General features: G+C 37.4%; 3 protein-coding genes and 4 long non-coding RNA genes across 7 annotated transcripts in view; 3 read left to right on the top strand and 4 right to left on the bottom strand.

Moving 5' to 3' along the window:
• Nucleotides 1–476: 476 nt before the first annotated feature.
• LOC111797436 (cytochrome P450 CYP72A219-like) lies at nucleotides 477–3,247 on the top strand. Its single transcript, XM_023680429.1, has 5 exons — nucleotides 477–994; nucleotides 1,109–1,326; nucleotides 1,554–1,798; nucleotides 1,943–2,330; nucleotides 2,606–3,247. Exons 1-5 carry the CDS (start codon nucleotides 718–720, stop codon nucleotides 3,029–3,031), a joined length of 1,554 nt encoding a protein of 517 aa, XP_023536197.1. The 5' UTR covers nucleotides 477–717; the 3' UTR covers nucleotides 3,032–3,247.
• Nucleotides 1,182–4,164, bottom strand: LOC111797444. The gene is made up of 3 exons (XR_002815540.1): nucleotides 3,442–4,164; nucleotides 1,537–1,705; nucleotides 1,182–1,300 (listed from the first exon to the last, which is right to left on the bottom strand). It is a non-coding gene; the product is annotated as an uncharacterized LOC111797444 (long non-coding RNA).
• A 289-nt stretch (nucleotides 4,165–4,453) lies between these two features.
• Nucleotides 4,454–5,383, bottom strand: LOC111797443. The gene is made up of 2 exons (XR_002815539.1): nucleotides 5,126–5,383; nucleotides 4,454–5,037 (listed from the first exon to the last, which is right to left on the bottom strand). It is a non-coding gene; the product is annotated as an uncharacterized LOC111797443 (long non-coding RNA).
• Nucleotides 4,651–7,930, top strand: LOC111797434 (cytochrome P450 CYP72A219-like). The gene is made up of 6 exons (XM_023680427.1): nucleotides 4,651–4,930; nucleotides 5,047–5,125; nucleotides 5,901–6,039; nucleotides 6,165–6,409; nucleotides 6,576–6,963; nucleotides 7,366–7,930. Exons 1-6 carry the CDS (start codon nucleotides 4,654–4,656, stop codon nucleotides 7,789–7,791), a joined length of 1,554 nt encoding a protein of 517 aa, XP_023536195.1. The 5' UTR covers nucleotides 4,651–4,653; the 3' UTR covers nucleotides 7,792–7,930.
• Nucleotides 5,901–8,685, bottom strand: LOC111797445. The gene is made up of 2 exons (XR_002815541.1): nucleotides 8,126–8,685; nucleotides 5,901–6,316 (listed from the first exon to the last, which is right to left on the bottom strand). It is a non-coding gene; the product is annotated as an uncharacterized LOC111797445 (long non-coding RNA).
• Nucleotides 8,686–9,149: 464 nt separating this feature from the next.
• Nucleotides 9,150–12,029, top strand: LOC111797435 (cytochrome P450 CYP72A219-like). Its single transcript, XM_023680428.1, has 5 exons — nucleotides 9,150–9,704; nucleotides 9,824–10,041; nucleotides 10,200–10,444; nucleotides 10,581–10,968; nucleotides 11,405–12,029. Exons 1-5 carry the CDS (start codon nucleotides 9,428–9,430, stop codon nucleotides 11,828–11,830), a joined length of 1,554 nt encoding a protein of 517 aa, XP_023536196.1. The 5' UTR covers nucleotides 9,150–9,427; the 3' UTR covers nucleotides 11,831–12,029.
• The window catches only part of LOC111797442, a 5,699-nt gene continuing 2,578 nt past the window's right edge, over nucleotides 9,704–12,824 (bottom strand). Inside the window, exons 2-5 of the long non-coding RNA XR_002815538.1 lie at nucleotides 12,251–12,684; nucleotides 10,183–10,413; nucleotides 9,903–10,015; nucleotides 9,704–9,814 (exon numbers count right to left, since the gene is read on the bottom strand). This is a non-coding gene — a long non-coding RNA (uncharacterized LOC111797442). The remainder of the gene's footprint in view (nucleotides 9,815–9,902; nucleotides 10,016–10,182; nucleotides 10,414–12,250; nucleotides 12,685–12,824) is intronic.

Below are 12,824 nucleotides of genomic sequence, written 5' to 3'. Positions count from 1 at the left end.
CACACTCTTATATGTTTTATTTCACTCTCTAACCGATGTGGGATCTTACAAAATGACATATGATTGAGTTTCTTTTGTTTCATTCCCCTCTCCAACCGACACGGGATCTCATAGAATGATATATAATTGATTCATCGAGATTTCCTTGGAGGCCAAATCGATTTCGGATCTAGAATTTGAGAAGTCAATTAAGTTTTTTCTTTCCTTTTGAAAATTCAGGAAAGTATGGTCTTCCATTCAAACATTTAATGTCATAAAGTGAAAAGGCAATGAAAGTCATAATATTGAACTTTCCAAGCCATTGGAATTTTCATTCACAATCAAATTAGTATACGCAAACTTATTTCTTCCTTTCCCTTCCACAAAAGTAATTAGTGATTATCATGAACACAAGCGAACGTGTAAGTACAATTTAAAATGTCACTGATATGCCAAACTGTGTATATCATAATTAAAAACACTGTATAGATTATTTTAGTTCATAAATTTTGAAGTTCATGTCTACGATCTCTAAATTTTCACCCTGTCAAATGGGTTTTGAGTTTCTACTAAACTATTAAAGTTTTTCCACATACGATCAAGCAAAGTAAAAGCAATCTTATCATGATATTGCAAACAGTGTGTGGTTGTCCTATAAATAACAGAGTCCAGTTGCGTCTCCTTCATCATCGTTGAGAGTTCAAGAAACTCAGCTCTGCTTCAGAACTGTGTTGTGTAATGGCGTGTGTCACAGCCACGGTATCCATTTGGATAGTTGTGGTGGGTTTAGTCGTATTGGGAGGGAAACTTCTGAACTCTATTTGGTTTAGGCCCAAGAAACTAGAGAAGCTTTTAAGGCAGCAAGGACTCGCCGGAAATTCTTACCGGATTCTCTACGGAGACTTGAAGGAAAGAGCTGCCATGAGGGAGCAGGCCAACTCCAAGCCGATGAACTTCTCTAATGATATTGCTCCACGTGTTATTCCTTCTATTCATCATACCATCCAGAAATATGGTAACATATCCCAATCTCCATCTTCCTCATCTTTCAATCCTTTTTCTCGAATGATTTGTGAACTCCACTGCGTTTCTGTTCATTAAATTTACCTGTAATTTTGTTCTGAAACAGGCAAGAATTCATTTATGTGGCTTGGCCCCATACCAAGAGTGAACATCATGGACCCTGAACAACTTAAAACTGTGTTTGCATTGTTCAATGATATCCAAAAGCCATCTATGAATCCCCTTGTCAAGTTGTTTGCAGGGGGACTTGTAAACCATGAAGGAGCAAAATGGGCCAAACACAGAAAGATAATCAATCCTGCATTTCATTTAGAAAAGCTTAAGGTATCTTTCTCTCCATACCACTGTAAGTTCTTGAATACTTATGCATAATTAGCAAATACTCTATCATGAATACTTGGAATCATACTGTACAGAGAATCTTAAGATGGAACATCTATTCTTATTTAAAGAATAAGAAGAAGAAGAGAACAAATTATCTGAGTTACTATAATTTCAAAATCATTACACCATAGTTAGTGATCATACATATACCTTAAATTGGCTTACAGGGTATGGTACCAGCATTCTATCATAGCTGCTACGACATGGTTAGCAAATGGGAAAGCATGGTCTCCGAGGAGGGATCGTGTGACCTAGATGTAATGCCTTATCTACAACAAATGGCTGCTGATGTGATTTCTCGAACAGCATTTGGGAGTAGCTATGAGAAAGGAAAAAAGATCTTCAAACTTCAAACTGAACTAGCTGATTTGGTGATTCAAACTATCATGAGGATTTATATTCCGGGATGGAGGTAAATGATAGTAAAAATTCCCAAATGCTTAAACAGATCTTTAAACGTATACAAATAGTAAATTAGTTAGTGTAAAGATATATCATTACTATTTTATTACTGGTTAAGCATTTTAGTTTTCATATCATGAGTGATTCTGTGCAGATTCCTACCCACAAAGTCGAACAAAAAAATGAAAGAGATTAGTAAGGAGATATCATCTTTGATCTTGGGTATTATAAATGAACGGGAAAAGTCTATGAAGGCAGGTGAAGCTATGAATAGCGATCTTTTAGGCATTCTCATGGAATCCAATTTGAACGAAATTGGACAACATGGAAACAATAAAGACATTGGAATGAGCATAGAAGATGTCATAGATGAATGCAAGATTTTCTATATTGCCGGCCAAGAAACTACAGCTACATTACTAATTTGGACGATGATACTGTTGAGTTCATACTCGGAATGGCAAGACCGAGCAAGGGCAGAGGTCTTTGAGATCTTCGGTAACAAGAATCCAGATTACGATGGTCTAAATCGACTAAAAGTTGTGAGTGATAGTCTCCTATTTTGTTGATCTATTTTCTAATTTTGATTTAATGAAAATTAAACGCCCATCTTCTAAGATAAAACAATCACATGAAACTTTAGGAGGGCCTAAAGAAGTTTAAAACCTTAATCTCCATCCAACTTATTGCCTTAGGATTGTGTAAGATGAAAGATTAAAGGCTATTTGACAAACTTGGTATGTGACTTTTGTGGGGATGTGTCCTAAAAGGTATTGTATTAGCTAACACATGACATGTGACTTTTTGAATGGCTCAGGTAACTATGATCTTCAACGAGGTTCTCAGGTTATACACACCAGTGGGTATGCTTGGACGACATGTTAAAAAAGAAACAAAACTTGGAAATTTGACTGTACCAGCCGGAGTGTTCCTGGGCCTACCAGTTCTTCTAATTCATCGTGATCCTGAGTTATGGGGTGAGGATGCGGACGAATTTAAACCAGAAAGATTTTCTGAGGGAGTTTCTAAAGCTACAAAAAATCCAGCTGCTTTTATCCCATTTGGTTGGGGTCCTCGAATATGCATAGGACTAAACTTTGCCATGATTGAAGCAAAAATGGCGTTATCAATCATCCTACAACGCTTCTCATTTGAGCTTTCTCCATCGTATACTCATGCTCCCACCGCGGCTATAACAACCCAACCTCAACATGGAGCGCATATCATGCTGCACAAACTGTAGAGTTCGCACATTATCAGAAGCTAGGGAAGTTCACTGCTATCCCTATGTATACTTTCGAATCCTTTGATATTTTCCTTTCAACTAAGTACCCTTTTCATTCCTCACCACTTCCTAAATAAATGGCTTTGAGATTATTAATTACTGTTTGTAATAGTCAAAATTATGAACCACAGCTTTTGTTTCTCATTGACATTTTCTCAAACAGTTCATCTGCAATGGCTGCTCTGCAGCAGAGTCATGTTAACTTCAATCATAGTAATATACAACACAGCAAAACAAATGTTCTAAATGGGATTCTGAGACTACACATATTCACCCATTGTAATACTCAATACACAGCAGAAATTCAAGAAGAGATATAATTCTTGGAAACAACATGTGATTAGATAGATGAGATGAGATCCGATTACCTTGGTTGTGGAGTCCCAAATTCCTGAATCGCCGAAATTCTGCGGTTGTTCTAAGGGAATCTCCCTTCCAAAGGCCTCAATCGTCAATATACTTCGTTACTTGAAAAAAAGGAAGCCCGGACAGATAAATATGATCTTATACAAAGTTCTAAGGCTATATCCACCTGTAAATACGCTTAATCGGATGGTTAAAAAGGAAACGAGAGTTGGAAATTTGAGTTTACCAGCTGGTGTAATGCACCAGAGGTTGTTATCCACCGTGATCATGAGATATGGGATGAGGATGCGAATGAATTTAAACCATAAAGATTAAGCAATGGAGTTTCTAAAGCATCAAAACTTCAACCAACTTTGTTTCCCATTGGATGGGGTCCTCGAACATGCATGAGTCAGGACCTTGTGATACTTGAGGCCAAAGTTGCGATGTCCTTGATTCTACATCGTTTTTCATTTGAATTCTCTCCATCCCACGCTCATGCTCCCACTTTGCTTATGACCACTCAGCCTCAACATGGAGCTCATATCATCCGTATTTGAATTCGTTAATCAAATCCATGTTCTCAAGTAAAGATAAAAAAGACACAGACACGTGACTATGAGTGTGTAACAGATCAAGCTCACCCACCACTAGTAGATATTGTCTGCTTTAGTCTGTTTCCACACTCTTATCTGAAATGCTTCATTCCACCGATGTCTCGTAAGACCCCAAGTCAATTAGGGATCTAAAATTTGACAAGTTACGTCCTACCTTTAATGTGGTAATGTCATAATGCTAAAATGCAAAGTTTTTGTTTTACTTTTTGCTCACATGATATATACATATTCCTCACATGATTTCCATATTCCTCACAAAACAAAAGTAATTAGTATGCCAGACTGTGTTTGTATTGTAGTTAAAAACGTCCATGATTTGTGCCACACCCAAGTATAAGTTTCCTAGTGGAAGTTATGAGAATCACTTTTAACTGTTGTTCATATTCACATGTATTGTAATGAAAGTGCAAGTAATATCATGTATAGTAATCATTTATTGTAATGAAAATTTGGAAGTAAAATTAGAGTACAAGCACTATTATCATGATATTGCAAACTGTGTGGTTGTCCTATATAAATAACAGACTTGTGTTGCATCTCCTTCACCATCGTTGAGAGTTCAAGAAACTCAGCTCTGATTCAGTTTTCAGGTTCAGAACTGTGTCTGTACCGGTCGAGATGGCGTGTGTCACAGCCACGGTATCCATTTGGATAGCTGTGGTGAGTTTAGTCGTATTGGGAGGGAAACTTCTCAACTGGATTTGGTTGAGGCCCAGGAGATTAGAGAAGTTCTTAAGGCAGCAAGGATTCGCCGGAAATTCTTACCGGATTCTCTATGGAGACTTGAAGGACAGAGACGCCATGAGAGAGCAGGCCATCTCCAAGCCGATGAACTTCTCCAATGATATTGCTCCACGTGTTATTCCTTCTGTTCATCATACCATCCAGAAATATGGTATAACATATCCCAATCTCCATCTTCCTCATCTTTCAATCCTTTTTCTCGAATGATTTGTGAACTCCCATGCATTTCTGTTCATTGATTTTACCTGTAATTTTGTTCTGAAACAGGCAAGAATTCATTTATGTGGTTTGGCCCCATACCAAGATTGCACATCATGGACCCTGAACAACTTAAAACTGTGCTTACATTGATCAATGATATCCAGAAGCCACTTATGTATCCCCATCTCAAGCTGCTTACAAATGGACTTATAAACCATGAAGGAGAAAAATGGGTGAAACACAGAAAGATAATCAATCCTGCATTTCACTTAGAAAAGCTTAAGGTATCTTATCACAGAAAAAGTTGTTGAATACTTGTGCATGACTACCTCCTATCAGCAATACTTGGAATCATATTGTACGGTGAATATTTTAAGATGGAACATACATACCTTAAATTGGCTTACAGGTTATGGTACCAGCATTCTATCATAGCTGCTATGACATGGTTAGCAAATGGGAAAGCATGGTCTTCGAGAACGGATCGTGTGAGTTAGACGTAATGCCTTATCTACAACAAATGGCTGCTGATGTGATTTCTCGAACAGCATTTGGGAGTAGCTATGAGAAAGGAAAAAAGATCTTCAAACTTCAAACTGAACTAGCTGGTTTGGTGAATCAAACTATCATGGGGATTTTTATTCCGGGATGGAGGTAAACAGAAAAAAATAATAGTAAAATAATAGTAAAAGCTTTCTAATTAAAAGTTGTTGGTCAAGACTTTTTCTCCATAACTTTCCACATGCTTAAACAGATCTTTAAACTTATACAAATAGTAAATTATTTAGTTCAAAGATATATAATGATTGATTTTGTGCAGATTCCTACCCACAAAGTCGAACAGAAAAATGAAAGAGATAAGTAAGGAGATAACAACTCTGATCTTGCGTATTATAAATGAAAGGGAANACTGTGCTTACATTGATCAATGATATCCAGAAGCCACTTATGTATCCCCATCTCAAGCTGCTTACAAATGGACTTATAAACCATGAAGGAGAAAAATGGGTGAAACACAGAAAGATAATCAATCCTGCATTTCACTTAGAAAAGCTTAAGGTATCTTATCACAGAAAAAGTTGTTGAATACTTGTGCATGACTACCTCCTATCAGCAATACTTGGAATCATATTGTACGGTGAATATTTTAAGATGGAACATACATACCTTAAATTGGCTTACAGGTTATGGTACCAGCATTCTATCATAGCTGCTATGACATGGTTAGCAAATGGGAAAGCATGGTCTTCGAGAACGGATCGTGTGAGTTAGACGTAATGCCTTATCTACAACAAATGGCTGCTGATGTGATTTCTCGAACAGCATTTGGGAGTAGCTATGAGAAAGGAAAAAAGATCTTCAAACTTCAAACTGAACTAGCTGGTTTGGTGAATCAAACTATCATGGGGATTTTTATTCCGGGATGGAGGTAAACAGAAAAAAATAATAGTAAAATAATAGTAAAAGCTTTCTAATTAAAAGTTGTTGGTCAAGACTTTTTCTCCATAACTTTCCACATGCTTAAACAGATCTTTAAACTTATACAAATAGTAAATTATTTAGTTCAAAGATATATAATGATTGATTTTGTGCAGATTCCTACCCACAAAGTCGAACAGAAAAATGAAAGAGATAAGTAAGGAGATAACAACTCTGATCTTGCGTATTATAAATGAAAGGGAAAAGTCCATGAGTGCAGGTGAAGCTATGCATAGCGATCTGTTAGGCATTCTCATGGAATCCAATTTGAATGAAATTGGACGACATGGAAACAATAAAGACATTGGAATGAGCATAGATGATGTCATTAATGAATGCAAGACTTTCTATATTGCTGGCCAAGAAACTACAGCTACGTTACTAACTTGGACGGTGATATTATTGAGTTCATACTCAGAATGGCAGGACCGAGCAAGAGCAGAGGTCTTTGAGATCTTCGGTAACAAGAAACCAGATTTTGATGGTCTAAGTCGACTAAAAGTTGTGAGTGAAATTCTCCTGCGTGATCTATTTTCTCATTTTGATCTAATCAAATTTAAATGCCCATCTTCTAAGAGGAAACAATCACATCAAACTTTTGGAGGGCCTAAAACAGTTTCAAACCTTACTCTCGATGCAACTTATTGGCTTTGGATTGTGTAAGATGAAAGATTAAAGGCCTATTTATTGGTTTTGGCTTTGGATTTTCCCTTCCAAGCTTCCCTTCAAGGTTTTAAAGCCCAAGCTCACCGATAACAGATATTGTCCTCTTTGGACTTTCCTTCAAGGTTTTAAAGTTTTAAAACGCTAGAGAGGGATTTTCACACCCAATGTTTTGTTCTCCTCTCTCACATAAAAAGTTATGTATTAGCTAACACATGACATGTGAGTTTTTCAATGGTTCAGGTAACTATGATCTTGAACGAGGTTCTCAGGTTATACTCACCAGCGAGTATTCTTGGTCGACGTGTTAAAAAAGAAACAAAAGTTGGAAATTTTACTATACCAGCCGGAGTGTTTTTGGGCTTACCAATTACTCTTCTCCATCGTGATCCTGAGTTATGGGGTGAAGATGCAGGCGAATTTAAACCAGAAAGATTTTCTAAGGGAGTTTCTAAAGCTACAAAAAATCCAAATGCTTTTATCCCATTTGGTTTGGGTCCTCGAATATGCATAGGAGTAAACTTTGCCATGATTGAAGCAAAAATGGCGCTATCAATTATCCTACAACGCTTCTCATTTGAGCTTTCTCCATCGTATACTCATGCTCCCATCGCAGCTATGACAGTCCAACCTCAACATGGAGCTCATATCATACTGCACAAACTGTAGAGTTCGCACATTATCAGAAGCTAGGGAAGTTCTCTGCCATCCCTATGTATTCTTAACGTTTGTAATAGTCAAAATTATGAACCACAGCTTTTGAAAACTGGTTTTGTTTCTCATTGACATTTTCTCAAACAGTTCATCTGCAATGGCTGCTCTGCAGCAGAGTCATGTTAACTTCAATCATAGTAATATACAACAAAGCAAAACAAATGTTCTAAATGGGATTCTGAGACTACATATATCCACCCATTGTAATACTCAATACACAGAAATTCAAGAAGAGATATAATTCTTGGAAACAACATGTGATTAGATAGATGAGATGAGATCCGATTACCTTGGTTGTGGAGTCCCAGATTCCTGAATCGCCGAAATTCTGCGGTTGTTCTAAGGGAATCTCCCTTCCAAAGGCCTCAATCGGTACTTCGTTACTTCAAAAAAGGAAGCCCATGAAGTATTTGGTAACTAACAACCCAGATTCAGATGGTCTACCTCGTCTAAAATGGTAACTGAGATGTTTCTGCTTGCTTCATATACGACAAGGTAAATGTGATTTTATACAACAAGTACGCTTAATCGAATGGTTAAAAAGGAAACGAGAGTTGGAAATTTGAGTTTGCGTGTAATGTTGATTGTACCAGTGGTTCTTATCCACCGTGATCTTGAGATATGGGGTGAAGATGCGAATGAGTTTAAACTATAAAGATTTAGCAACGGAGTTTCTAAAGCATCAAACTTCAACCAACTTTCTTTCCCTTTGGATGGGTCCTCGAACATACATGGGTCAAGACCTTGCGATATTTAAAGGCCAAAGTTGCAATGTCCTTGATTCTACTGCGTTTTTCATTTGAATTCTGTTTTTCATTTGAATTCTCTTCACCCCACGCTCATGTTCCCGCTTCTAAAGCATCAAAACTTCAACCAACTTTGTGTTTCCTTTGGATGGGCCCTCGAACATGCATGGGTTAGGACCTTAACCTTGCGATACTTAAGGCCAAAGTTGAAATGTCCTTGATTCTACGTCATTTTTCATTTGAATTCTCTCCATCCCACGCTCATGTTCGGGAACATGAGTGTGTAACAGTTCAAGCTCACCGTCTGCTTTAGTCTGTTACGTATCGTCGTCGGTCTCACGATTTTAAAACAACTCTTATCCAAAATGTTTCTTTCCACCTACCTTTCCTAAGAAACCAAGTCAATTAAGAAACCAACATCCAACATTTAATGTCATAATGCTAAAAGGCAAAGTTTTTGTTTTTTACTTTTTTCCTCATATGATTTCCATATTCCCCAGAAAACAGAAGTAATTAGTATGCCAGGCTGTGTTTGTACTGTAGTTAAAAACGTCCATCATTTATCATCTTCACATGTATTGTAATGAAAATGTATGTAATGGTGAATAGTAATTATTATAATGAAAACTTGAAGTAATTAAATTACAAGTTCATAAACCTGCCAAATTTATAAAAATAACAAACCATCCAGTAGAGTAAAAGCACCATTACCATGCAATTGCAAACTGTGTGGTTGTCCTATAAATGACAGAGTTGTGTTGCGTCTCCTTCACCATCGATGAGAGTTCAAGAAACTCAGCTCTGATTCAGTTTTCAGGTTCAGAACTGTGTCTGTACCGATCGAGATGGCGTGTGTCACAGCCACGCTATCCATTTGGATAGCTGTGGTGAGTTTGGTCGTATTGGGAGGGAAACTTCTTAACTGGATTTGGTTGAGGCCCAGGAGATTAGAGAAGTTTTTAAGGCAGCAAGGATTCGCCGGAAATTCTTACCGGATTCTCTATGGAGACCTGAAGGACAGAACCGCCATGAGAGAGCAGGCCATCTCCAAGCCGATCAACTTCTCCGATGATATAGCTCCACGTGTTCTTCCTTCTGTTCATCATACCATCCAGAAATATGGTATTATAACATATCCCAATCTCCATCTTCCTCATCTTTCAATCCTTCTTCTCGAATGATTTGTGAACTCCCCTGCGTTTCTGTTCATTGAATTTACCTGTAATTTTGTTCTGAAACAGGCAAGAATTCATTTATGTGGTTTGGCCCCATACCAAGATTGCACATCATGGACCCTGAACAACTTAAAACTGTGTTTACATTGATCAATGATATCCAAAAGCCAGTTATGAATCCCCTTCTCAAGTTGTTTGCAGGTGGAGTTGTAAACCATGAAGGAGCAAAATGGGCGAGACACAGAAAGATAATCAATCCTGCATTTCATTTACAAAAGCTTAAGGTATCTTATCACAGAAAAAGTTGTTGAATACTTGTGCATGACAAACAAATATCCTATCATCAATACTTGGAATCATATTGTGCAGTGAATATTAAGATGGAACATCTATTCTTATCTAAAGGGTATGGTGATCATACATACCTTAAATTGGCTTACAGGTTATGGTACCAGCATTCTATCATAGCTGCTACGACATGGTTAGCAAATGGGAAAGCATGGTCTTCGAGACCGGATCATGTGAGTTAGACGTAATGCCTTATCTACAACAAATGGCTGCTGATGTGATTTCTCGAACAGCATTTGGGAGTAGCTATGAGAAAGGAGAAAAGATCTTCAAACTTCAAACTGAACTAGCTCTTCTGGTGAATCAACCTACCATGGGGATTTTTATTCCGGGATGGAGGTAAACAGAAAAAAAAAAAATAATAATAATAGTAAAAGCTTTCTAATTAAAAGTTGTTCATGCTTAACAGATCTTTAAACTTATACAAATAGTAAATTATTTAGTTTAAAGATATATAATGATTGATTTTGTGCAGATTCCTACCCACAAAGACGAACAAAAAAATGAAAGAGATAAGTAAGGAGATAACAACTCTGATCTTGGGTATTATAAATGAAAGGGAGAAGTCCATGAGTGCAGGTGAAGCTATGCATAGCGATCTGTTAGGCATTCTCATGGAATCCAATTTGGATGAAATTGGACGACATGGAAACAATAAAGACACTGGAATGAGCATAGAAGATGTCATTAATGAATGCAAGACTTTCTATATTGCTGGACAAGAAACTACAGCTACGTTACTAATTTGGACGATGATATTATTGAGTTCATACTCAGAATGGCAAGACCGAGCAAGAGCAGAGGTCTTTGAGATCTTCGGTAACAAGAAACCAGATTTTGATGGTCTAAGTCGACTAAAAGTTGTGAGTGAAATTCTCCTGCGTTTACTTTTTGTTGATCTATTTTCTCACTTTGATTTAACCAAATTTAAGTGCCCATCTTCTATGATAAAACAATCACATGAAACTTTTGGAGGGCCTAAAAAAGTTTCAAACCTTACTCTTATGGGAATGTATGTCCTAAAATGTAACGGCCCAACGGCCCAAGGCCACTACAAGCCGATATTGTTTCTTTGGATTTTCCATTCCGAGCTTCCCCTCAAGGTTTTAAAGCCTAAGCTCACCGCTAACCGATATTGTCCTCTTTGGGCTTTCCCTTCCAGACTTTCCTTCCAGGTTTTAAAGTTTTCAAAATGCTAGAGGGGGGTTTTCACACCCAATGTTTGTTCTCCTCCCCGTATCTCACATAAAAAGTTGTTTATTAGCTAACACGTGACATGTGAGTTTTTTAATGGTTCAGGTAACTATGATCTTGAACGAGGTTCTCAGGTTATACTCACCAGCGACTTTGCTTAGTCGACGTGTTAAAAAAGAAACAAAAGTTGGAAATTTTACTATACCAGCCGGAGTGTTTTTGGGCTTACCAATTACTCTTCTCCATCGTGATCCTGAGTTATGGGGTGAAGATGCAGGCGAATTTAAACCAGAAAGATTTTCTAAGGGAGTTTCTAAAGCTACAAAAAATCCAAATGCTTTTATCCCATTTGGTTTGGGTCCTCGAATATGCATAGGACTAAACTTTGCCATGATTGAAGCAAAAATGGCGCTATCAATTATCCTACAACGCTTCTCATTTGAGCTTTCTCCATCATATACTCATGCTCCCATCGCAGGTATAACAGTCCATCCTCAACATGGAGCTCATATCATACTACACAAACTGTAGAGTTCGCACATTATCAGAAGCTAGGGAAGTTCACTGCTATCCCTATGTATACTTTCGAATCCTTCAATATTTTCCTTTCAACTAAGTACCCTTTTCATTGCTCACCGCTTCCTAAATAAATGGCTTTGAGATTATTAATTACTGTTTGTAATAGTCAAAATTATGAACCACAGCTTTTGAAAACTGGTTTTGTTTCTAATTGACATTTTCTCAAACAGTTCATCTGCAATGGTTGCTCTGCAGCAGAGTCATGTTAACTTCAATCATAGTAACATACAACACAGCAAAACAAATGTTCTAAATGGGATTCTGAGACTACATATATCCACCCATTGTAATACTCAATATACAGAAATTCAAGAAAAGATATAATTCTTGGAAACAACATGTGATTAGATAGATGAGATGAGATCCGATTACCTTGGTTGTGGAGTCCCAAATTCCCGATTCGCTGAAATTCTGCAGTTGTTTTAAGGGAATCTCCCTTCCAAAGGCATCAATCGTCAATATACTTAGTTCCTTGAAAAAAAGGAGGCCCATGAGATCATTTTCATAACTTTATGAATCACAGTATAATTGTTATAACATTATTCGTTTGAACACTAGCTATTGAGCATGGCTTTGCTTTCTCAGATTCCGGCGTCGTTCTTCACTAAAAATCCCGAGCTCGCTCTCTCATCTGCCGTTAACACATCCAAGCTCACAAATTCCCCAAAAATCCAGCGAAGATGATGCAATTTGGCAAGTCCTCCACGCCTCTCCTTCCAGTCGCCGGCCAGACTACGGCCGACGGCTGCTGTATATTTACCTTTTTCATGTATTTAAAATCTATTTCTAATTCATTTAAACTCTACCTATGTTAGATAAAACCTTTGTTTTTTCCTTATTTAGATTCACACGTTTACATTTAATTTCCGTTTGACCATTTGACAAACACGTCGAATGGATTAGCTAATTCTTAGACGTCATTTTTCTAGGAAGTGGCACAGATTCA

Source organism: Cucurbita pepo, chromosome LG06 (assembly GCF_002806865.2).
Source record: "Cucurbita pepo subsp. pepo cultivar mu-cu-16 chromosome LG06, ASM280686v2, whole genome shotgun sequence".
Classification (NCBI taxonomy): Eukaryota; Viridiplantae; Streptophyta; class Magnoliopsida; order Cucurbitales; family Cucurbitaceae; genus Cucurbita; species Cucurbita pepo.
This window is presented reverse-complemented; position numbering and strand designations above follow the sequence as displayed.